Source organism: Miscanthus floridulus, chromosome 19, assembly GCF_019320115.1.
Source record: "Miscanthus floridulus cultivar M001 chromosome 19, ASM1932011v1, whole genome shotgun sequence".
In the NCBI taxonomy this organism is placed as follows: Eukaryota; Viridiplantae; Streptophyta; class Magnoliopsida; order Poales; family Poaceae; genus Miscanthus; species Miscanthus floridulus.
In genome coordinates this window covers 3935597-3962109 of record NC_089598.1, presented here as the reverse complement: position 1 = coordinate 3962109, position 26513 = coordinate 3935597, and the positions used below count along the sequence as shown (strand labels likewise).

At 41.7% G+C, this 26513-nt stretch overlaps 2 protein-coding genes and 1 pseudogene across 2 annotated transcripts; 2 read left to right on the top strand and 1 right to left on the bottom strand.

Moving 5' to 3' along the window:
- Window positions 1–2224: 2224 nt before the first annotated feature.
- On the bottom strand, window positions 2225–4572 carry LOC136525403 (protein SRG1-like; annotated as a pseudogene).
- A 6147-nt stretch (window positions 4573–10719) lies between these two features.
- Window positions 10720–19664, top strand: LOC136525402 (disease resistance protein RPM1-like). Its single transcript, XM_066518403.1, has 2 exons — window positions 10720–10916; window positions 16871–19664. The coding sequence occupies exons 1-2, from the start codon at window positions 10801–10803 to the stop codon at window positions 19662–19664; spliced, it is 2910 nt and encodes a 969-aa protein (XP_066374500.1). The 5' UTR covers window positions 10720–10800.
- Window positions 19665–22971: 3307 nt separating this feature from the next.
- On the top strand, window positions 22972–26313 carry LOC136529816 (disease resistance protein PIK6-NP-like). Its single transcript, XM_066522879.1, has 2 exons — window positions 22972–23125; window positions 25749–26313. The coding sequence occupies exons 1-2, from the start codon at window positions 23010–23012 to the stop codon at window positions 26056–26058; spliced, it is 426 nt and encodes a 141-aa protein (XP_066378976.1). The 5' UTR covers window positions 22972–23009; the 3' UTR covers window positions 26059–26313.
- The last annotated feature ends 200 nt before the right edge of the window (window positions 26314–26513 follow it).

Genomic DNA, 26513 nt, shown 5'->3' with positions numbered 1-26513 from the left:
ACGGCCTCCCAAGGGTGCTCTACAACTAGCTCCACCCCACGCTGCTCCTCCTGATCAGCACTGGCGCGTTCCTCCTTGGGTATGGCACCGTGTGGCTCCTCATCGTCGGCGTTGAGCTCCGCAACGACGAGCCTCCATTCGTCCAAGCAGCAAGGTGACATTGCGCTGAAAGCGCATATTGCAAGCATATGTTTCAAGTATTTCAGATGTTTCAGAGATATGTTGCAAGTGTTTTAATATCGTTGTTGCAAAAGTAGATCGGGATGTTGCACACTTTGTAATAGGCTATACACGTATGTTTCAAGTGTTTGTTCCAAATGTTTCATCTGTTTCAAATGGATGTTGCAAGTGTTTCATTTGAATGTTACAAAATTAGATCGGGATGTTGCATATATATGCAGGTGTTTTGGGTCTTTTCATACGTACATTGCAAGTGTTTTTATCTTGATGTTTACATATGTTTGCAATGGCTACACACGTATTTTCAAGTTTTTTCTGATGTTTTGCAAGTGTTTCATATGTTGCAAGTGTTTTAGCTGTTTCAGACGTATGTTGCAAGTGTTTCATCTGGATGTTGTAAAAGTAGATCGGGTGTTGCCGACGTTGCAATGCGTGTGAGAAATAGAGAGGTATGAGTGGTCCCTGCGCGCGGTCTGACCGCGCGTGGCCCGAGTGGGCGCACGAAATGCAGGCTCAGACTGGATCATGCAAGCTTGAGCGCAGGAAACTGAGTGCAGGGAGGACGTCCGGCTCACGAGTACCTAAGGCCCTGTTTGGGTCCTACAGGACCTCCTAAAATTCCTGTCACATCAAATGTTTAGACACATGCATAGAGTATTAAATATAGACTAATTACGAGACTAATTGCACAACTTGCGACTAATTTGCGAGACAAATCTTTTAAGCCTAATTAGGCCATGATTTGACAATGTGGTGCTACAGTAAACATGTGCTAATGACAGATTAATTAGGATTAAAAATTCGTCTCGGAAATTAGCCTCTATCTATATAGTTGGTTTTATAATTAATCTATATTTAATGTTCAATATTAGTATCTAAACGTTTGATATGACATGAATTTTAGGAGCGACTGAAGAACCAAACGCCCCCTGGTAACGGCCTTGCGCCCTTGCGTATGCTGTCAATACTGAATACTGACCTCAGGCTCTGCCCCGCTTAGCAAGTTCAACACTACTGTACGTACCTAATAACGGCCATGCCAGTTAATGAGACATTGTTGCTCACGAGTAGTATTTTATATCTATCCCTGCCAGCTTTTGTTTTATCGGTATTTTTCTGTCGGTAAACCAGCAACGGACTGTATTGTCAGTCTTGGTCTGAAGGAAGCGAGAAGTATCTCGGTCAACTGGTGAAGCGACGTGTCAAGCCAGGAGCGCATCAGTCTGACTTCATGGACAGTGCGGGATTGCGAGAATGCGTTTCTGGATCTGAATTAACCGAGGCCTGGTTTAGTTTGCAAAATTTGTTGGTCAAATGATACTATAGTATTTTCGTTGTTATTTAGTAATTAGTGTCCAATCATAGTCTAATTAAGCTTAAAAGATTCGTCTCGTGAATTTCGTCTAAACTGTGTAATTAGTTTTATTTTTTATTTATATTTAATGCTTCATGGATTCAATGTGACAAAAAATCTTGAAAAATTTTGTAAAATGAAGTGGAACTAAACGGTACCCAAGACAGAGTTCAAAGCACAAATGGGAATGGCAGGCAGCAACTGATTCACTTCACACAAGCATGGCGTCATGGCGACAAATTAAATGTGGGTCGATGGAAGATTGGGAGAATTGAGGGGGTGTTTGGTTCCAGGGACTATTTTTTAGTCCCTGTCACATCGGATGTTTGTACACTAATTTGGAGTATTAAATATATTTTAACTACAAAACTAATTACATAGATGGAGACTAATTTGCGAGACGAATCTATTAAGCCTAATTAGTGCATGATTTGACAATGTGGTGCTACAGTAAATATACTCTAATGATGGATTAATTAGGCTTAATAGATTCGTCTCGTAAATTAGTCTCCATCTGTGTAATTAGTTTTGTAATTAGAATATATTTAGTACTCCAAATTAGTGTCCAAACATCCGATGTGACAGGGACTAAAAATTAGTTCCTGGAACCAAACACCCCCTGAAGCTTCCCTACAAAGCGAATGCGAATCTATCATCCATCAATCATCATCGTTGTTGACTGTCGTTCAAGAAACATCATGCATGTTTTCAGTCGTCGTTGAGGTCGATCTTCACCGTGTCCAAGGCTCGTTCCCCTCTGGCGAACCTCTCGAACAGCAAAGCTTTGGGAACGATGGGCACGTCGTACCAGACGCCGCTGCCGTCGTTGGGTTTCTGCACCTGGAGCCCGCTGACGGCGTCGTCGATGAGGACGACGGTGATCACCGAGGCGTCGGAGTGGGGTTTCAGGCCGAAGACGAGGTCCGGCTCGGGGCATCGCGGGTAGTAGTTGAACCTGGCGTGCGTCATGGCGACGCCCTCGTCCATCATGACGACGAAGCGGCCCTCGTGCAGGCCCAGCAGCCTGGAGAGGCTAGTGAGCAGTGAGCACGACGTCGGCGATCTCCCAGCACCTGGCGGTGTACTCGCGCAGGACGTCGCAGAAGGCAGGAGGCTGCGCCGGCCAGAGGCTCCGGATGATCCGGGACTCCGGCTCCACCGCCAGGTAGAGCCTGTCGCACCAGTCCAGGACCTGGTCCTCCGACAGCACCATGTCGTTGCCGTACCCTTCGAACCTGAACTCCTTGCCGTTCGTCAGGTTGGAGTACTTCTGCTTCTCGTGGAGCGGGAGATTGAAGAATCCCCTTGTCACTCCCATCATCTCGGCGAGAAATTCTGGATCCATCCCATGCCCGACTGCCTGGACACAGAGACACAGAGTCTGAGCTTGGTCGGACTGTGGAAACAAGAAGAAAAGAGAGCTTTAATTTATTATTACCAGGAAGAGGCCCCAATTCTGCAGGGCGGAAAAGAGCTTGGCGGCCTCGTCGTCGGCGCCGTCGTTTGCGGACAGCCGGCTGAGGTCAACGATGGGAAGGGCTCGGGCATGGCGGCAGCGGCTACGGCGGGACGATCTTGCTCGCCGACCACGTATCGGCTCGGTGGCTCCTGCACGCCGGCGGCCAGCTCCTGAATGATCGGCGGTATTTTCCATGGTTGGTCGTCGTCCAGTGGCGAATCTAGGATTTTGTCTCAGGGTATGTCGTAAAAAAAATTTCATATATAATTCGGTAAATCTATTTCAACAATTCGGTAATAATTATAAAATTGACAATATGATTCGGTATATATGCACTAAATAACATAATAAGGCTTAAATTCATACATCAAGTTCAAATCATCCACTAAGTATAGTATAAATAGTTCAAAAGCCATATCAATAATTGAAATAAGGCATAAAAGAGAACCAGAGACTTACGATGTTATTTTTGTGACTATTTTATTCGACGCTTTCGAAAGGACATAAATGTATTGATTATATCATCTTCATCAACTTCAAAGAAAATATCCCGCTCAATGAAAGTGACTAGACAGTCATCTAGAAGACTATCTCCCATCTTATTTCTTAACTTTATTTTCACAAAAACCATTGCAGAAAATACCCTTTCAACACTTGCCGTTGCCACAGGTAGAAGCAATACTAATTTGAGGAGCTCATAAACCATATCGTACAATTTGTGCCTCTTTGTTTCAACAAGCTTAACTGAGAGATCAACAATATTGTCTAGACCTTTGAAGCTATCATCATGTCTCATGTCATCAATATAATTATCTAGCTGCAACTCAAGTTTGAGCAAATTATTATTTAAGAACTCCTTTGGGTAGAACTTAGCTAGTCTACGTAGCTTCTGTGCATCAAAAGAAGCAAATGACTTAGAAGGACTGAAGGCCGACATACAAGACAACAACTCCATATTAATCTCATCAAACCGATTATCAAGTTCTTGACTTATTTAATCAATGACACCAATATATACTTCTCTTCTAAAGTGGTCATCATTGGTTTGCTTTTGGGCACGAGCTTTCCTTGCTGATTTTCCATAAGGAACATAATCACCATCCATAGCAGGAACTTCAACATCATGTTTATCGCAAAATAAAGTGACTTTCTCAAGAAAATTATCCCAACCATCAGACCTCAATTTTTGCATTCTTTTCTTTGCCACATTAACAAGTGATATTGCATTAAGAATATCTTGGTCCCTTCTTTGCAAACACTCAGATAACTCATTTGTATATCCAAGAATAATATACATTAAGTGTGCAAAGAAAACAAACTCAAAGTTCTCAAATGCTCCGGTCACAAAATGTATTTTGGTCCAATCATCCTTATATGCAGGATCATCCCCAAGATCAACTAGTACATCATGGATTGCTTCATACATAGTAATGATGCTGCATACAGTTTTGTAATGAGATCCCCATCGAGTATCTCCAGGCCTAGGCAAACCCATCTCTTGATGTAATCCAGTTCCAGATTCAATTTCACCACAGTCAAGTGCTTTCTTGACATTCTCAAGCCTAGCATTTCTAAGCATGTCATGACGCTTACAGGAAACTCCAACAATATTCAACAAGATAGATATTTGATCAAAAAAAGTTTTGCAATCAGTATTTTCCTTGGCAACAGCAACAAGAACCAATTAGAGTTGATGAGCAAAACAATGAATATAATAAGCAGAAGATGATTCTTGCATGATCAATGTTTTCAACCCTTTAATATCTCCTTTCATGTTGCTAGCCCCATCATATCCTTGACCACGGATTTGAGTCATAGTCAAGCCATGACTAACAAGTAAAGCTTCAATTGCATCCTTAAGTGATAAAGAGGTAGTATCATCTACATGAACAACTCCAATAAAATGCTCACATGGCCTTCCCAATTTATCAACATAACGCAAGCAAAGAGCTAGTTGTTCTTTATGTGATATATCACTAGACTCATCAGCTAAAATTGCATAGGGCTCATCATCAAGTTCTTCAATTATTTTCTTTCTAGTTTCTAGGGCACAATAGTGAATAATTTGCTTTTGTATGTCTGGGCTAGTTAAGGTACAGTTACCTGGAACATTGTCCAAAACATACTTCTTCACTTCTTCACTATTTCCGGCAAGAAATTTCAAAAGTTCAATGAAGTTCCCTCTGTTGCTAGATTCTTCACTTTCATCATGTCCACGAAACGCCAACCCTTGATGCAAAAGAAACTTGATACACCTCAGTGAATAAGTCAACCTTTTCTTATAAAGATGAAGATCCTCATCACTCCACTTCTCAATATTATAATCAATTGCAACCTTGGGATTTGTAAAGCCAATGTATCTCTCTTGAGCTGCAATATGTGCCTTAGAACCCATATGTTTGCGAAGTGCTTTCTCTCCTATATTCCAATTCTTCCAGTCATCAACAGTAAATGTGTCTGACCCAGTACCCTTCTTGAACAAATAGCATATGAAGCAAAACACAGCATCCTTCTTAATACTATACTCAAGCCAATCATTATTATACATCCAACAATAGTTGAATCCCCGATCCCTGTCTGAAATCTTTCTTTTTGGAAAATCATGTGCAAAAGGTTTGAATGGACCTTTAATAATATATGCTCTTCGAATTGCATCTTGATCATTAACAGGATATTTTAGAATAGGATGTCTTTCACCTGGATCACGTAGAAGGCGATTGGTGTCATAAACTCGTGGCAACGAAGACGGTTGTGGAGGTGGCATAGGATTTACAATTTCCTCAACTACTCTCTCATGAATCTGCTCTTCCACCACAGGTTCAATCGGATCAGGATTAGAAGTAGCAGTAGCTGCCGCAGCCTTCTTCTTTGCTTCATGCTTCTGAAAAAGAGATGCAATGTCCCCGTTTCTCTTCATAACTGCATAAATATTACAAAGAACACAATGCCAAATAATTAAATAAATTGCGCTTGCACGATTAAACTCTCAGATGCGATTATGGATCACTCACATGATATGAGTACTGGACAAAAGATCAATCAAGATCGACTCTGATGTTGAGAAAAATCCTCCACCTCGCCGCGTGATAGATGATTCTATAATTTTAGCGCTAAGCAATTAGCAATTAAAGTACACATGATTTTTTTAAAAGCCGACGAACAAAGATTGAATCTCACCAAAACATGATTTTTTTAAAAGCCGACGAACAAAGATTGAATCTCACCAAAACAATTGTGATCACAAATTCGCCAAGACGCCGCCTCGTCACAGTGACGACATCATCCGCTGCCTCCTGCTCCAGCCTCCAGGAGACCCGGCGCAGCCGCCCGACGGGGAACAACCGAACAAGCAGGCGCAGCTGGGCCTGGGCGAGGGTGAGATCCGCACTTCCGCAGCCTGTGTGCCGCCGCCGAGGACGTGTTCATGCGGATGCGGCAGACCAACCTGTGGACCTGGACGCGACGTGCACTAATGTGAACGTCTTGTTAGCTTCTTTACTGCATGGGCCGCGTGGGTGCCTCAAGTGGGCTTTTTCATGGTGCATGGCGTACTGGCGTGATGCATTCGGTAAGTTTTTTTTTTCTTTTTTCTTTTACATAAATACAATACAAATACGTATACAATATATAATAGTATATTCGTTCGTGCCGCAGGGTATGCCAGTGCATACCTGGCATACCCTGTGCCTCCGCCACTGTCGTCGCCCATGGTTGCTTTGCTTGCTTGCTAGTGGACACTAGACTACCAGCATGTTTGGTTGGCTGGTTTATATCGTTGCTGTTTGTGAAGAAGTACTGCTGGCTGATTTATGTGAGAGAAAAATAATGTTCCGACTGAAAATTTACGATCGTTTACGATAAGCCACGACCAAACGAACATGCTGGGAGTCGTTGGTCGTCAGTCGTCACCTACCGTGTCCGTGTCCATAAATCCATTACCTCGATTTTGTTGGGTTTTTTTTAAGGCGTAGCGCGCGACCCCAGGCACCAGCTACGCGAGCGACCTCTAGACACACACCGCTGTCCCAAACACACGTGAAACTCAGACACGCTTGAGATTCCACTTCCAACCAGCATGCTAAGGCCAGTCTCAATGGGGATTTCATAGAGTTTCATGAGCATTAAATATGTTGACATGGCATTGTCTTGATGAAGAGAGAAGATAAAAGTTTTATGGGAGTAGAGAGAGTTTTATGGGGATGAAACTCTTCTGCACTGTTTCTAAAATATGGGTGTGTTGAAAACTGGGAGATGAAACCCCCGCTGAGACTGGCCTAAACTGACGTCAGTCTGACGCAAAACAAAAAAGCAAAGCATTTTTTTAATTGCTATAACTTTTGAACCCTCGTCCGTTTTCAATTCCGTCTGCACCCAGTTGCATAAGTTTCGATAAATTTTATTTTAATAGTGATTTATATGTAAATATATGCTAGGAGATTTATCAAAGAAGTTACTACCATGAAATGCTAAAATTGCTACTCCAAAAATATACCGAAGTTATTACATAGTATACACATCGAATGTTACCATGTGAATATACCAAATTTTTTGTATTATTTACATAAAGATACTAACCCGTAAAGAGAGTAACGGACCAAAACAAGACAAGCTGCAATCTAAAGGGGCAAATTATGAAAATAAACATTGCATAAGCTGTCGATTAAAGGGACAAGTTATTATAAAACATATTATAAAAAGTTAGGATACATGACTTGCTGCTAACTGGGGGCATTTATTAAAAAAATGAGGATAGCGATACAAAACGAGACAAGTTACAGCCTTGGAGCAAATTATTAGAACACGCATTGCATAAGCTGCTAACTAGATGGGCAAGTTATTATAAAACCCACTATATAAGCCGAAAAACATGACTAGCTAAAAATTGGTGGGACATTTATTAAAAAGACAATAGTACCAACCCAAAATAAGATAAGCTGCACCATAAGGGGCTAATTATTAGATGATGAAGTATTGCATAAGGTGCCAACTTATAGGGTAAATTATTATACAACTAATATGTAGGATTTAGGAATGCATTCGAACCTAAAAGGGTGACTGAGAACCGGAAACTAAAAACATTAAAAAAACACATGACCGAAAACTAGGACTAAAAAACCTGAAAAAAATTTGACTGAAAACTGAACTTGGGGGGCAAATTCTTTTGTGGCAACTTATGTGTATAATGACTACCCTTTTGTAACAACTTATATATTATAGGTGAGGCAACTAATATGCAGGATTTAGAAAGACATTCGAACCTAAAAGACTGATTGAAATATGAAACTAACAAAAAAATTAAAAAAAACTTAGAATGAAAAATGAAACTAAAAAACAAAAAAAAAACTAGACTGAAAACTAAAACTAAAAAAATTAAAAAAACATTACTGAAAACTCAAACTAAAAAAAACTGAAAAATAACCTGACCGAAAACTGAAACTGGGGGACAATTTCTTTTGTGTCAACTTATGTGTACAATGGCTACTTTTTTATAACAACTTATACATTATAGGTGAGGCAACTAATATGCTGGATTTAGAAAGACATTCAAACTTAAAAAGGTCACTGAAATCTGAAACTAAAAAAATTAAAAAAAAACACAAGACTGAGAAATGAAACTCATAACTTATTAAACTGAAAGGAAAAATGAAACCAAAAAAAACAAAGACTGAAAGAAATAATGAAAAAATGAAAATCATGTCTCAGTAAACTGAAAGGGTGACTGAAAAAATATATGCTCTGATATAAATATAAATATAAATATAAATATAAAGTGTATAAGTGGCATGAAAAAAAAAAACAGCATTGATGCAAACGTTGCTGGTCGGCCTCTCGCAAGCAGACTGCAGTGCACTGATACGCTGCCTTCACTCCATGGTAGTTGGACCAAGCTCAGCACTACTGGTATACTACATCGTAGACATACGGGGCACCTGATGGCCCGGAGGCCCAGAAAGGCCGCCCTGCTCGCCCGTCCGCCCCAAGGGCCGGGCCTGTTGCGCGCTAGTCGCGTAGCGCGACCGGAAGCGCAATAGACTTAGCCTTTTTTTTAAGTGGAATTTTCTGTTTTTAATTAAGTGGCAGTCTGGCACTTTGCGCTTGATCAAAGCCCACCACTGCCGAAGCTGGGCTTCGTTGGTCAGCCCGATAATTGGGCCCAAAGTGTAGTTGCCCGGTAATTAGGCCCGAAGCTTTTGTCAGTGTTTGGTAGACTCTAACCTCACCTTCAGAACAGAACATTTTTGTACTGGATTGATTGCAGCTTGTTTAGGAGTTACTTTGTGCACATTTGCAGCTTACCTGTTGTGTTTCACATGTCAAAGCTCATGGTTTTTGCAGCTTACTTTGTGTTCAACACGTTCAGTAATTTGTTGGTATTATCGATAGGCACATCGCTAGCACCAACCATTAAAAAATAGTGTCATTTCTTTTAGAATAATTTTTGCAAAATACCGTTGTAAGTCAAGAACTTGAACTCAGTTAACAGAAGGTGGGATCATTAGTTTACAGTATGCCGATGATATGTTGCGCTGTTTCTTGAAAACAATTTGGAAAAGGCAAGCACTCTTAAGTGGTTGTATTGCTTGTCTGCTTTGAACAAATGTCTGGCATGAAGATTAGCTACGACAAAAGTGACCTATTTACTATTGGGCTAGAGGAAGATAGAGCTAATGATTTTGCTAAGGTGTTTTGCTGTAAGAAAAGTAACTTCCCCTATCAAATATCTTGGAGTTCCTCTTCATTTTACTAAGCTGACAAGAAATGACCTACAACCTGTTACTGACAAAATTATCAAAAGAATAGCTGGGTGGAGGGGAAGATTGCTTTCGTATGCTCGTAGGCTCACTCTTCTTAAGGCTTGTTTGGCAAACATCCCCATTTACTTGATGTCTATTATTAAGTTTCCAAAATGGGCTATACGAATGATAAACTCCCATAGGACATTTCCTGTAGAATAACGCTGAGGATAGTCATAAATATCATTTGGCTAGCTGGCAATTGATTGCACAAAAGAAAGAGGCTGGTGGTCTAGGTATTCATGACTTGAGAAGTTTAAATTTAGCTTTATTGAGCTCTTGGATGTTTTTAGATATCAGCAATTTGTTGGTATTATCGATAGACACATCGCTAGCACCAACCATTAAAAAATAGTGTCATTTCTTTTAGAATAATTTTAGCAAAATACCGTTGTAAGTCAAGAACTTGAACTCAGTTCTACAAATTCCACAATAAGTAATCTAACAAACTGAGATACCCTCGGTTCGCATTTTATCCATAAGTTTAAAAAAACGTTGTTCTGTGTCGTTCAGTCATAAAACTGGTTCTAGCTTTCACACGGCGTTACGAAAAAGGTTTCTATATGCCCACACATTGCAAGATGCTGCCTGAACGTTGTTCCTCTGAGGGACCAAGGTTGCCTCGACACCGGCGAGTAAGAATCAAATGCTTAGCTTGAGCTTCTGGCGCATAAAATGGCCAGCCTTTCCATCTTTCAGGCATTCAGATATGCCAAAGGTTCACGAAATAGAATGTTCAGGAACCACGGCAAAGAGCGAATAAGCTGGTGCTTGCTTTGCTTCAAGGGCGAGCAAAGGCTAAAGGAGAGTTGCATTGAGGAGGCGAGCATCTCTCATCTTTGCAGCTAGATAAGATAGCCCACCTATAAGTAAACCACGCATGTCGCATAGACGCAGGTGCACTGCTGCAGACGTGCATCTATCGCCACCTCATAGGCGTATGTCACAGACTGATCAGGAGGAGATCGAGAGAGTGGTGAAGACGAAGCAGCAGCTGCAAGGAGAGCGGCGCCATGGCGGAGACGGCGCTTGGCATGGCTACCACACTGGTGGGCAGCGCGCTCGGCGTCGCCTTGTCAGCGGCAAGGGAGGAGATGGGCCTACTGATCGGGGTGCAGGACGATATCTGGTACTTCCTCTACTAATATATATCTCTCCTTTTGTTCTCCGTAGCATTAAGAGGTACACGTGTACGTATAAGATTCAAAATTCATAATTTTGGCAGGCAATTAATATCAAGAAATTTGTAGATTTGGGATAAAACTGAAGCTGTACAACTGGATTATTTAATTTGAAATTGTTTTCCTATATGTTATAGAGGGTATTTTAGTAATTGAGGGTATCACATGCTAGCCTGCCTAAACCTTCTCCGCATGCATGCAGTATATATACATTATACGCCACCAAGCCTTCGGAAATCAGCTAGCTCGGCATGCATGCATAAATTGGAGGCTGCCATATTTGTTTGCTATAAGAGACCCAGCGATCACTAATAGTTGTGTCACGTATGTTCCCGTATGTGCGTCACGGATTCACAGTCGTTTTTCGCCAACGAGTCTTCGCTTGCGTTTCGTGTCCAAGCAGCCCTTCATGAAATTAATCTCTCATGTACCACATGTATGTAGCACCATCATATGTCACATTAAAAAATGTTACACACTAACTGTGCACATTAGCACCATCATATATGTCACATTAAAAAAATGTTACTCTAACTATGCACATTAGCACCATTGTATCAGTCACATTAAAAAGTCACATTAAAAAAACTGCAAAATATTTGCCTAATCCTATTTTTGCCCTTGAATGACAGTAGTAAAATGACTGATTTACCCTTATTCGGAAATAAAATATAAAATGAAAAATAGATCTTGCCCCACATATTTTTGGTACTGGTCCCATCTAATTTGGTAATATCCTCGCCTATTTTGTATCTCCAGGTACTTTCAGTTGGGTACCTTCTATTTTTTCATCGTCCAATCTCGTCCAATGGATAACCCATTTTTTTTCCAACCATTGTAAAATTTCTCAATGTAACATCTAGTTTCACAGCCTGTTCGTTTCGGCTTATTTGTTCGTATCTGGCTTATAAGCCATGGCTTGAACATTATTTTTCTCTCACACCAAACCAGCCAGCAGTACTTTCAGCCATGACTTATAAACCAATCCAGCCGAAACGAACAGGCTGTCAGTTTAAACTACACCAAGTTAATTATGCATACATTTAATTTGAAATGAATAGAGTACCTACTACTCCTTCTGTCCCACAAAGAATGGCATTCTTACTTTCCGAGAAGTCAAACAATCTCAATTTTGACCAAATACAAAAAAACAATAATATTTATAGTGCATAAATAGTATCGTTAGATGATTCGCTGAATACATTTTTATAATAAACTTATTTGAAGATACAAATGTTGCTACTATTTTTTATAAATCTAGTTAACCTTAAAAAAATTAACCCGCATGAACTCCATAGTGTCATTCTTTATGGGATGGAGTATGTGTTTTTACTCGTTTTAAGTTGTTCATTTTGCATGATGATATTTCTATGTAATCTTGAAGTCCTTTCTTTTTTATTTTTTACATCTTCCCATGTAGTAAAGAGGCCCTACGTGAGTGAAGTATAATGTCACCTATATTTGTAAATTCATGTCTATGGTATCAACAAGATTAAAATAAAACAAAGAACTCAAAGTATTAAGATATATGAAGATGATAGTTTTACATATTTTAGCAAGTAGTAGCAACATCAACATATGCTCTTGGACAATCAAACAATTTGAGGAGCCATGAGTGTTAAAAGTTTGAGCCTACAACTATTAAGAATTAGCCAGCTTTGCTCCCTATCATCTGTTTACATTCAAACTTAACGTCTATGCTTATAGATATTAAGGATTCATCTTGTCCTGGTAAAAAAAACTCAATCCGCGGTGGCTAGAGCCCTGGGTGTTCCGGCTTAAGAAGAAGATTTTCTCACGCGGATTAAGAAAACTCCCGAACCCTGCTCCACCCTTACACAGCGGCACCGCAGCCCCGTGAGATGAGCTGGCCATTGAATCTGGAACGAGGGAGTTTTTTCCCTCCCGTCGTTGGCTGAAGCCACGAGAGTGAGTCCCCCAGGACTCGAACTCTGACTAGCCCGAAGGAGAGGTACTGAGTCTGCACTGACCACTCGGTCAGATTTTAATTTTCAGTTGTTATGAATGATTGCTAATGTGTACAAATCTCTTACAGAGGATGGATTAAAAAATTCTTTTTTCTAACAAAATATGAAAAATTAATATATGCTTATCGCTCTCTGCATGCACGCATATGTGGAATGTGTGGTGCCAAGAATCATGCATGCTTTGAGTTAGTTTTTTATTTACTTATAATAGTAGAAGTAAGTAGCTAGAATCATATATGGAGTAATCTATGTTATTTTTAATAATAATGGAGGTAGATAACTTAGATGGAGAACTTTAGAGGGTTATTTGAAGTTATTTAATAATTGCCGAGGAAGTAGGCAGTTTAGATGCAATTTTATAGAATCTTTTATATTATTTTAATAATGATATAGATGAATAATTTAGATACTAATTTAGATGCAAGTGGTACGTAATTTGGATGTAGACTTAAAGGTTATTTTAGGTTTAGTTTCATAATGAGAGATGCAGATAATTTAGAAGCATACTAGATCCAATGTCTATTATTTCTGATATTGATGAGAGTCTAAATGTGTGTTTCTCTCCTTTTCACTACCGGAAACTAGGTGTTTGCCAAGTGCAAGAATGTTTGCCGAGTGCATTATACTGGGCACTCGGTAAAGAAGCTCTTTGCCGAGTGTTTAAAAAAAACAGTCGACAAAATAATTGCACTCGGCAAAAAAGGTAAAAAAAAACACTCGACAAAATTTGGCACTTAGCAAAACAGAAAAAAAAACACTCGGCAAAAGCTAGGCACTCGGCAAAGAACCGCCACGTGGACAACCGTTAGTCCGTGTGCCGTCCGTTAGTACGTTTGCCGAATGTCCATGAGTGGAAACACTCGGCAAATAAATACACTCGACAAAGAAATATGTTTGCCGAGTGTAATTATTTGGCACTCGGCAAAGAAATATGTTTGCCGAGTGTATTTGTTTGGCACTCGGCAAAGAAACAAGGTTGCCGAGTGTAATTATTTGGCACTCGGAAAGAAACAAGGTTGCCGAGTGTAATTATTTGGCACTCAACAAAGAAATATGTTTGTCGAGTGTATTTGTTTGGCACTCGGCAAAGAAACAAGTTTTTTTCTCTTCTGACCTTGAAACTTTTTCTGCTCTCCACATATTTCTGTTGAGTCAAACCAGGGCATATTTGCCGAGTGTCAGGGCTGGGGCACTCGGCAAACATGGCTGCTTTGCCGAGTGTCAAATCCTGGACACTCGGCAAACGTGCCGTGACCGTCTCCGCGCCGTCACATTACTTTTTTTTACCGAGCGTCAGTTTCAGCTCTCGGCAAAGTATTTGCCGAGTGTCCGATAAAAAACACTCGGCAAAGAGACGTTTGCCGGCACTGTAGATGTCGTGCGCTGTTTGCCAAGTGTTTTTTTTTGGCTTTGCCACACGGCAAAGCTACTCTTTCCGGTAGTGTTTACACTTTCTGGGATTCATATCTTTTTTTCCCCTTGGCACCTCACGTGAGGATTAACTTTGAAGCAGAAAAAGGAGTCTCTAGTAATACTATGATATTCACATAGGGGCATTGATTTTGAAAGAAACCTTTCATATGGACTAGTTTGAAATATCTATTTTATTTTATTAATCCAAAATCCAAAATATGGTATAAGTGTGACTGTAGCCTTAGGCCCTTAGCTTAGCACATCCGAAATGTATAGTAGACCTAGAGAGACCTTAGGGCCAATGACATGGCTCCGCACTACTCATGCATTTTGACGCTCAAGCTCGTTCACGTCGCTCCACGCATGTGGGCTCACATTTTATCTTTTTTTTTTAAAAAGAAAATGATAATTGGCGGGCACAATAGTCATATTTAAATTAAGTCAATCTCTTGCCAATTTCGCATAAAGAATTAATACTTTATTCTACTAGCATTTTATAGACCTTGAAATTTATTTCATTCAAGGTAGGGTCAAGCTCAATTAAAACCAACAAAAAAAATAGCTAACTCATTATCATTGGTATGAGCACCTGCACAATAAATTATGTGTCCTGTTACAACACACGAATATGTCTATCTATCTATCTATCTATCCATCCATCTATCTATCTATTTTAATAGTAAAGAGTAAAAATTTCTTGCGTTCCTCACTTTCTCCCCCTCCGTTCCTCTCTCTCACTCTTCGTGCTTTGATTTTTAGAGCTGCAAATTTTCGTCAACACCACACCACTCATGTCACCCGCCACCCAAGTTCATTCATGTCGTGACGCACATGTCGTAAAAGGTGATATCCGAATCCGATTCCATGCGAATGCAAACCCAATCTGTTTCCATCCCTACCCCTCACATGTCCTTTCCCTGTGGCTCCTATCCACATCCGCCGGCGACGACAGCGAGAACAAGCCGTGCCGGAGGGCAGACTGGCAGAGGCGCGTGTGATTCAGATTCTGGTGGGGGTGGGCTAAGCAGAAACAAGCGGATAGCGCCAAGCGCCGTGGCATCACCCCGGCGGCCGACACATCCCGGTGTCCTTGACGATTGTTGTGGCGGCATTGCCCAGTCGCATACCGGCGTCCTCCGCAGCCAGTGGGCACCGACTACGCCTCTGCGCGGGAGTTGCCGCCTTCGCCTCGTTCTATCCATGCGTGGGGGTTGAGGTGAACTTTTTTTAATCCTTCAGGCGGATCCTCGAGTTGTCTGGTGATTTTTTTTTGCTAAAGTCGTCATCTGTTGCGTATGTGGTTGCCTCTAGGAGTTAGGGCCCCTTTGGCAGAGCTTTAGCACCGGAAAAAGTGAATATGAATCTGAGATTCAGCTGGATCCACTTGTGGAGCAGGGATTGTCAAAGTGTTTGATACAGCCCCACCTCCATCTCTATTGCACTTCCATCTAGACCCCACGCGTTAGGGGCATAATGAAAAATGAAAAAAAAACATGGTGTTTTCTTCTTCGTCTGACCTCGCGCGTCCTCGACCAGGGGCGGAGCTCGTGGCCGCTGCCGGCACTCGTGGCCAGGCGCGGCTTTGGGGGTGGTTGTGGCCAGCTGGGGGTGGTGTGGCTGCTAGCCGGGGGCGGACGCGCGGCTAGCCGAGGGTGAGGTCGCGGGCAATGGTGTGGAGCGATGGGGAAGAAGACAGAAAAGAATAGAACGACGGGGAAGAAGACAGGAAAGAATAGAACAAACTGTTTTTTCTGTGTAATCCGTGACATGGTGGGTAATTTTGTCAAACTCCACCAAACTTGAATTTGGTGGAGCACCCATTGTGGTGCGCCACCAATTTGGTGAATCGGGAGCAGATCCGTCGTTTTGGTGGAGTAGATCCATGGTGGAGCCGGTGGAGCTAGAACCGTTTTGCAAGAAAAATTGAATCTGGAACTATTTTTCATGAATTTGGAGCTGGTGGAGCTATGGCAAAGAGACCCTTAAAACCTCCTTATTTATCAAATAGACACACCATTTTAATGAACTCGTGGTTCAGTTTTTTTGGACCACATAATATTAGTGGTCTTAAGGCCAGTCTCAATGGGGATTTCATAGAGTTTTATGGGCATTAAATATGCTGACATGGCACTGTCTTGATGAAGAGAGAGAAGATAAAAGTTTCATGGGAGTAGAGAGAGTTTTATGGGAATGAAACTCTTCTGCACCGTTTCTAAAATATGGATGTGTTGAAAACTGGGAGATGAAACCCCCACTGAGACTGGCCTTACAGGTATAGCGTCAGTGTGTCCCGTTGCTGGACGTGGTCATCACATCGTATATATACTAACTAGTTCATTTTTATGTCCGGACATAATAAATAATTTTTTGGGAATTGCCAACATATTATTCAAATTCCTAGGAGCATATTGACCTTATATCTGGTGGAATATATTACAAGAGAAAGAAAAAATATATTCAAAATAAATGGGGTGCGTACTTATTTATCCTTTTTGTTGTAGGTTCATCAGCGATGAGCTAAAGATGATGCAAGCCTTCCTCAGGGCAGCTGACGGGGCACGTGAGAACATTGGGGTGCTAAAGGCGTATTCGGAGCTGATCCGCGACTTGGCCTATGACATTGAGGACAGACTAGAGGAGTTCATGGTCTTCGTCAAGCACAAGAGCCTCCGGCAGCAACTTCTCAGCTTGCGAGAGCGCCATCGCATTGCTGTCCAGATAAAGACTCTCAAACTAAGAGTCCAGGAGGTGAGCCAAAGGAATAAGAGGTACAATGCCATCAATCTCACACCATCCACCTCCAGTAATGTGATAGGTGACACAGAGTTCACCCGGAATTTCACGGCTTTAAATGTTGAGGAATCCCAGCTTGTTGGTTTGGATGAGCCGAAGAAGAAACTGATGGAATTAATAGGCAAATTGAAGGAACCCAAGGAACATGAAACCTCCAATGCTGGTCCAAGAGTGGTATCCCTTGTTGGGATGGGCGGCCTCGGCAAGACAGCTCTCGCCAAGAAGGTGTTTGATAGCAAGGATCTTAGTGACATGTTTGGCACCCGTGCTTGGATCACAGTGTCACAGTCATTTGACCAAAAGGAGATTTTTAAGGAGATGGTGAAGCAACTCTTTGGAGTTGAGTCACTGAACAGGCTCTTCAAAGATCATCAAGGGCAGGAGGTAACGGAAGTAAATCTTGCTGACCACATATCCAAAAACCTTCGGGAAACAAGGTACCTTATTGTTTTGGATGATGTTTGGACCATTGATGCATGGAACCGCATTAAGGTTACTTTCCAATATAGTGGTAAGGATGATAGTTGTGTGGTAGTGACTACAAGAAATCATAAATTAGCTGAATACTGTAGCCCCCCATCACACATCCACCAACCTGAATTCCTAGGGAAAGAAGAGGCTAGAACCTTGTTTCTAAAAAAGACAAAGAGAAGTCTTGATGACCTAGAGAAAGGTGACAAAACCAAAGGAATAGTTGAAAAAATATTGCACAAATGTGGTGGACTACCACTTGCTATTCTGACAATTGGAGCCCTACTTGCCAATAAGGACACAGAGGAGTGGGAGAGTATATACAAGCAACTCCCCTGGGATCTTGCAACTAATCCAAGCCTTGATGCGCTAAGGCGAGTGGTTAGCCTTAGTTACAACCACCTCCCTTGGCATCTCAAGCCTTGCTTTCTGCATCTTAGTATCTTTCCTGAAGATTTTGAGATTGAAAGAAAACACCTAGTGAATAGGTGGGTAGCTGAAGGGTTGGTAGCAGATGACACAAGTACAAGAACACTTGAAGAAGTTGCTGAAAATTACTTCTATGAGCTCATCAGCCGGTGCATGATTCAACCATCTATGTTAGATAATATGGGGAAGGTGAAAACATGCAGAATTCATGACATTGTGCATGACATTGCGGTGTCAATCTCTAAGCAGGAGAACTATGCATTCATACATGGAGAACACACCTCCAACATAGCAACAAGAGTTGGTATCCGGCATCTGTCATGTGTTGCTTGCAGGAAACTGAACATTGCCATGGATTTAAGCTGTGTCCGGTCTTTAACTGTGTTCAGTGAGCCTCCGGAGCTAGCATCCTTACTTTGCTCATCCAAACTCAAGATGTTGAGGATTCTGGATTTAAAACATGCTCAATTTCAGGCAAGCCAACAAGATATAAAATACATAGGGTTGTTGCTACACTTGAAGTACTTGCATTATCCAAAGTCTCTAAATAATATATATGCACTTCCAAAGTCTATAGGCAATCTGCTTTGCTTACAGACTCTAGACCTACAGAGATCAAGTGTTTCGACTCTACCAACAGAAATCACTAAGCTCCATAACCTTCGCAGCCTTCGATGCAGCAAGGTAGGCTCTTATACTCGTTTCAATACAGATGAATTCAAACCTGGGGAGTGGTTCAAGGATGCCATAGATTATTTAAAGTGTAATGCTACTGCAACTGCTGACCTGCACATGGCCCTGTCTAGCTGCTGGTCTACTTCATCTGGCATTAAGTTGCCTAGAGGAGTGGGAAAATTAAAAGAGCTACAAATACTAGAGAAAGTGGATATCAAGCGAACAAGCCGGAAAGCAATCAAGGAGCTTGGGGAACTAACTCAGCTGAGGAAGATAGTTGTGAGAGGGAGAGGGGCCTCAAAGAAAAAATGCAAGGCCTTCTGTAAGGCTGTGCCAAAACTGTCCACCCTCCGTTCCCTCAGTGTGAGTACTAAGGAGCGGAGAGAAGAAGCTGATGTGCTGGATAAGGTGGTTTCTTTTACATCATCTCTGCCCTCTCTTGAGCGTCTCAAGTTGAAGGGGCTTCTTCAGAAGATACCTGCTTGGGTTGGTAAATGTGACAACTTGGTGAAGGTTGACTTAAAATATTGTCAGCTCAAGGAATTGGAGGCCTTGGCTGAACTGCCCAACCTGGTGCGACTTCGTCTTAAGAAAAATGCACTCAATGCAGAGAAGTTAGTGTTCCGGGAGCATGGATTCCCAAAGCTCAGGATCTTCCTCATACAGAGTCATTCTGGAATGGCACTGACAGAGGTGACCTTTGAGCAGAGCACCTCGCCTAACATGGAAACAATAGACATCTTGGATTGCAATTTGACAACAGGGATCAATGGTATCAACCACCTTCCAAAGCTCAAGAAGATTTCTATTGAGTTCGGTTGTTTGGGGAAGCAAGATATGCTACGGAAGGAAGTGGAGAATCACGAGAATCACCCTGTGCTGCAAATGTGGGTGGTTTCCGAACCAAGGGAGAGCTCGCAGTCTTGATCTGCCTTCACGTCACCATCTTCCCCATTGTCATCGGAAATTCACGTCAGCACAGCCCAGCTCCTGCACGTCATCATTATCATCCTCCCTTTGTAAACTCCACTCTGTTCATTGGGCATGTGGACTGCTTTATTATCAATTTGTATCATTGTACCTTGTGCTTGGTTACTCTTTGTTAAAGATTAGCATGCAGCCCGCGTGCTTTCGGCCCGGTCCGAAGCACGGTTGCATGGCCCGGTCCGAAAACGGCCCGGCCCGTACGCGACCGTGCCTCGTGCCGGCCCGGTGCCCGCTGCAGGCCGTGCTTGGGCTGTCAACAAGGCACGCCGTGCGGCACGGCCCGGCCCGTTTTTCTAGGGTTGGCCCGGTAGGGCCCGGTAAGCCGGGGGGCTATTGTGAAAATGTGAATTCTGAAATGAATTTGATACATGTCTGAAATGTGAATTCTGAAATGTTTTTGTGATTTGTGAACTTGTCAATTGTGAAAATGAATTTGATACATGTCCTGAACTGTAGATCTGTTGAAATGAATTTGAAAAAGGTGTTTTTTAAACAGCGGGCCACGGGCTGGCCTGATGTCTTAATGGGCCCCGTGCTGAACGGGCTGGCACGGCCTGTAAATCGGCCCACGGACCGTGCCTGGGCCTGCAAGCAAACACGGTGTCCCATTGGGGCACGGCCCGGCGGCACGCCGTGCCAATCAGGCCCGTGCCCTTACGGGCCGTGCCTAGCCCGGGCCCGGGCCGGGCCGTGCCGGGCCGGCCCGTTGCTCAACTTTACTCTTTGTGTGTGTAATAATAATCTGGACAGCAGACTTGTTGTATATATTCCACTGGATGTTTGCCCAAATTAATAATGCAGAAGCCATATAACTACTACTATGATGTCTCGAGCAACTTCTGTAGATTCCGATCGGAAAGAGGCCCTTGTTTACACGTAGAAGCACAAGCGGGTGAAAACCGGCTTGCCGGAGTGCCGGTGGCTTTTACGGGACTGAAAACCACCCCTAAAGTAGATTTGATTAGCTGCCACTGATTGAAATCGCAAACGTATCCTCTCGGAGCTAAGTTGTAACTAGGCTCTGCTGCTTCTTCTGAAGAAGCGCAGGAGACTGAAGATGTGCATTGAAGGAGTTCTCGGTCCAGAATGGATCTAGTGTGCGTATATCTCGGGCTCAGGGTGGACCGGTGGAGTCAGCTCATGTAAGTGGCAAGCATGCATGTCTGAAGTCGTTCAACCAAGCCCTGTTGGGTAGAGGCAGGCCTTTAGGCTCATTGAACTGCCATCCAGTCTCTGTGCGTGAGTTTTAAAATCTAAATATTTCACTAGTGGTAATTTAGTGGACACAACTTTCCCGGGCAGCCGGTCGCCTGCCCTCTAGGTTTAAGTGGATCAAATTCTAAAGCTGGAGATTCCGAGTGGATGATTTTTTTTAGCCAGGCATTATGAGAAGCATGGGTTCTATTCAGTTCGAAGTGCATATAGCCATATAGGCCAGCACTGGGATTACAGCAGCAGGAAGAGCAAGGGGGCCGACAATCTTCCTCATCTTTGCAAGGGTCTCGACCTGGGTGGCAAACATGAGCTTGCACAGCGGTAACAGACAGAGTTATCTACACAAGGACAGAGTGTAACAGGGCAGCTCGATCATGAGCTTGCACAGCCGGCGAAAAGGATAAGGCACAACCATCGTGTGTTTTAATTCTGCAGCTTGTGTATATCATATTATTGCGCTCGATTGTAAATTTGTTTCTGAGCAGTAATAAAAGGCTCTCTTTGTCGCAAAAAAATCTATACATACCCTTGTCTAAAGTTCAATCACTACCTTTTCTATTTTTTATTTTATTTTATTTTTTGCAAATTACACAAGACCTGACCGACCATCGACCACGTTGCGACTATTCAATCCCTCTTAAACTCACAAATTATTTCTAGAAAAATCAAGCTTGTATTTCGTATACTTAGCAAGATCAAACAAGAGCAACCCTCCATGCTTAGCCCTAATAAATAAATAAAAAGAAGGCAAAATAAGCCAAGAATAAACAAAGCTTAACCACATGATTAGGGGGCTAATGACGCTGCTCCTTTCCTTGACTGGTGGCTGTTGCACCGAATGCAGCTCGAAATGGCGAGGCGCAAAGGTTTTGACTCCCTTGTCATCTTTGGAGCTTGGTGTCTTTGGAAGGAGCGTAACCAGAGGGTTTTCCATGGGGCTGGCCGCACGCTCGTTGATGTTGCTACCGTGATTGAGGAGAAGGTGGATCGATGGTCACAGGCGGGGTACGGCCACCTGGCCGCATTGTGGGCGCCCAGGGTCCTTGGTTGATCTTCGCCGGTCGAAAATGTCGCAAAATTTGTTCTTATGTAATAGTTTCTAGAGTCTCCGCTGCTTCTGTTGCAGGGTTAACTTTGTTCGGCCGTAGTGTGCCGCTCGCATTCTAGGCCGACCGGCGTTTACCTATGTAACAACTTCTTTTCCTTCTTAATGATATACATGCAGAGCATGGTCGCGAAAAAAAGCTTAACCATGTGAACTGATTCTTTCAGTTTACAGGACTTTTGTCTATTCCCTCTTTATTAATGTCTTTTACCTCTCCTGTCCATGTGACCTACACGTTTCGCCCTCGATAACACAATTAACAATGTGCAGACCATCATCTATTGCATAACAAATGGCTAAAAGCTTGTCCCCGCCATGGCTCATGCTGCATCTGCACACACAACAAGTTGCAAACTTGCACAACGTTCAAGACACGAGCACGACCACAAGTTCAGAGCACCACTCTCCCCTGCCCCCTCCTCTCACTCTCCCTCTCTACACTGTGCTGGTGGCGAATGCCGCGAGCTCCGGGGACCTGACCTTGCCGCCGGCGACTCTGCTTAGCCGACGTGGGGTGAGTGCCTTCCTAGCCAATCTATTCTTTGGAGGCCGGGATACGGCAGTTTCGAGGCCGTCCCGAGCGAGACGCGCGCCGATCTGCGCGGCATCTCGCCCAATCGTGTCCACCGGCGCTTGACTGGTTTTGCATTGCTGGTGCTCTGTTCTACTTCCTCGATGCAGAGGCGTGCAAACGCAAAATGAGAAGACAGCATCTTATGGACGTATGTTGTATACTGATCAGCATCTTATTCAGTTTGCAGGCGTGCTTTGTTCTCATCCATCTTTGCAGTTAGTCCACCTGTGATAACTAATCGTAGTGATTAGTTATGTACTAATTACCACGCATACAGTTGCACTGCTGCACACTTGCATCGACCATCATCTCATAGGCGTATGCTGTATACTGATCAGGAGGAGAGAGTGGTGAAGACTGAAGCAGCAGCTGCAGGGAGAGCAGCGCCGCCATGGCGGAGACGGCGCTGGGCATGGCCACCACACTGGTGGGCAGCGCGCTCCGCGTCGCCTCGTCAGCGGCAAGGGAGGAGATGGGCCTGCTGCTTGGGGTGCACGACGATATCTGGTACTTCCTCTACTACTGTCGCCTGGTAACGGAGGTTTTTCTGTCTACAAAAAGTCATTTAGAGGCGGCTTAGTAAATTCACATCTGAAAATGGTTCTGAGCCGGCCAGCTCGCATGTATTTTAGAGGCCTCTGAGTGGCAATTTAGCCCGGCTCTAAAAATATGTGTAGCATAATAAATTCTTTTTTTTCAAATCAAATAGGATGAAAATAAACTTTATATCAAAGTTGCAGTACTCCAAGACTTTTCCATTTGAAATCATTGAAGCCACAAAAATTTTGTCTAAATTTTTCATAATTTAAAATTCAATATTTTAAAATTTTTCAAATGATTTCAGATAGAGAAATGACTAAAACCATAGTTGTAATACTCGTAGCAATCTGCAACTTTACAGCTGGCAACTTTTTCATTTAAAATCATTTAGTACATATAAATTCTGATTTAAGTTTTCAGAATTTGAAATTAACCTTTTTTAGCTTTTCAAAGTATCTTGGATGGAGAAACGGCCTAAACTAAAATTGTAGTACTCGAAGATATATGATACTTTGTAGTTGATGACTTTTACATTTAAAAAACAGTTAGGGCCTAGAAATTCTATTTTAATATTAATGATTTTAAATTTTTAAATTTTTAAACAACTTTGGATAGAAAAACGATCAAAACAAAGTTTTAGTAGATGATATCTGCAGCACCTTTTTCATTTGAATTCTTTTAGGGTCCTAAATATTCATTTCAAAATCTAGTAAAGTGAAAACAAAAGGATCTATCTAGTGGGGGCTTCCATGGATTTTTTTATTATTTTGAAGTTGTGTCAAACTTCAGAATCTTTTATAAAAAATTATGATTAATAATCTGTAAATTTAGGATAAAACTTAAGCAGGTCTACTAGATTATTTGAAATTATCTTTTTGTTACTAGGATCTCAATTTGTGCTAAGCACACTATCATGAGTTTGACAAAATTTGTAGAAAAAGTGCTAGCACCTACCACATCAAAGAGGTAAATTACGAAAATGCATTTTGGTATTATCAATATTATTGTTCTTTTCTATAAATTTGATCAAACTTAGAATAGTTATACTTGGGACAATTCAAAATCACTTATACTTTAGGATGGGGATAGTATTGTTTTATTGTCAGGGGCAATGTAACATAAGAAAAATGATTAGTTTCATATTACGCTGCACCTAATTAAATAATAATTACATTCAATTTGGAATGAATGGAATACTTACCACGTTGTTTTCACTCGTTTTAGGTTTCATTTTACATAATGATTTTTCTAGGTAATTTTTAGGTTTTTGCATGATTTCCCCTTGTAGTAAAGCGGTCCTACATGATTGAAATATATATTGCCATCTTTGTTTCTGTAAATCCATGTCTATGCTGTCAACATGATTATAATAAATTTTATTGAATTCAAGAGATATATGAAACTGTTAGTTTTACATGTTTCCGCAAAAACTAGTCCATCAACCCATGCTCCTCCATAAGATTTTTTTTAAGAAACATGAGTATGTGTTAGAAGTTCATGGATACATTTGAGCCACAGTTAATCATTTAGCTTCGCTTTGCTTTCTGCCATTTGTTATAGACTTATAGACACAAAGGATTTATCTGGATCTAATAGACTTCAATTACCCGTTTCTATAAATTGTTGGCAAACTATGAACGTTTAGGCTTATTGGTCTCCGCTTGCATTTAACGTGGGAATGCATGGTGTGAAGCATCAAGCTTGCATTCTTTGAGCTACTTTTTCTTATTTATTATAAATAGTAGAAGTTGGCAATTTAGAATATATACATGTGTATACTTTGTGTTATTTTTCATAATGGTAGAGGTGGGTAATCTAGAAGAATAAGAATGTAGAGGTTCTTTTCAAGTTATTAGTTAACTATCGTGGAGGAGGCGAGTAGTTTAGATGTAATTTTATGGATTATTTGATATTATTTAAATAGGTACATAAATGAGTACTTTAGATTAAAAAATACAGAATTGTTTATATATTTTTATAATGGCAAAGGTAAGTAATTTTGATGGAGATTTAAAGGGCTTATTTAAGGTTTACTTTTGTAATGGCAGGGGTGGATATTTAAAAGAAAAGGTTCAATGGCTACTATTGTTAATAATAATGGTTATACAATACATAATTAATGGTTAGATATTTCTGTACCTTTACGAATTATAGGATTCATCTTTTCTCTCAAACAAATTTCGTGAGGATTAATGTGGAAGCTGCAAAAGAAGCCTTTAATTAAGACTAATAAGATTCACACACCTGCATTGCACATTCTTTGGAACTGGTTTCAAAAGAAAACAAATGATATGCACTAGTTCGAAATATATATATCTTATTAGGATTTTAATCCAAAATATATAGAATGTAAGTCTAGCTGTAGCCTTACAGCTATACTATCACAGCATATTAGTGAACTCGTGGTTAGTACTTATATGCTAAGTTGTTAAATTTTTAGCCCCAGACATAAAATACTTTTTTGGATTTTGCCAGCATACTATTCAGTTTCCTGGAAACGTATTGGCTGTGGAATGTATTAGAAAAAAATGAAGTATATATATATTCAAAATGCATGCAATGCATATTTATTTATCTTTTTCGTTGTCAGGTTCATCAGCGATGAGCTAAAGATGATGCAAGCATTCCTTAGAGCCGCTGATGGAGCACGTGAGAACATTGGGGTGGTGAAGGCGTATTCAGAGCTGATCCGCGATTTGGCCTATGACATTGAAGATAACCTAGAGGAGTTCATGGTCTTCGTCAAGAACAAGAGCCTTATGGAACAACTTCTCAGCTTGCGAGAGCGTCATCGCAATGCTGTCCAGATACGCACGCTCAAACTAAGAGTCCAGGAGGTGAGCCAAAGGAACATGAGGTACAATGCAATCAAGCTCACACCATCCACCGGCCTCCACTGATGTGATAGGTGACAGAGAGTTTACCCGGAATTTCACGGCTCTAAATGTTGAGGAATCCCAACTTGTTGGTTTGGATGAGCCGAAGAAGAACATAATGGAATTAATAGGCAAGCCGAGGGAACCCATGGAACATAAAGGTCCAAGAGTGGTATCCCTTGTTGGTATGGGTGGCATTGGCAAGACAACTCTCACGAAGAAGGTGTTTGATAGCAAGGATCTCAGTGACATGTTCACCACCCGTGCTTGGATCACAGTGTCACAGTCATTTGACGAAAAGGAGATTTTAAAGGAGATGGTGAAGCAGCTATTTGGAGTTGAGTCATTGAACAAGCTCTTAGAAGATCATCAAGGGCAACTGGTGCGAGAAGTACATCTTGCTGACTACATATCCAAAAGACTTAAGGAAACAAGGTACCTTATTGTTTTGGATGATGTTTGGACCATTGATGCATGGA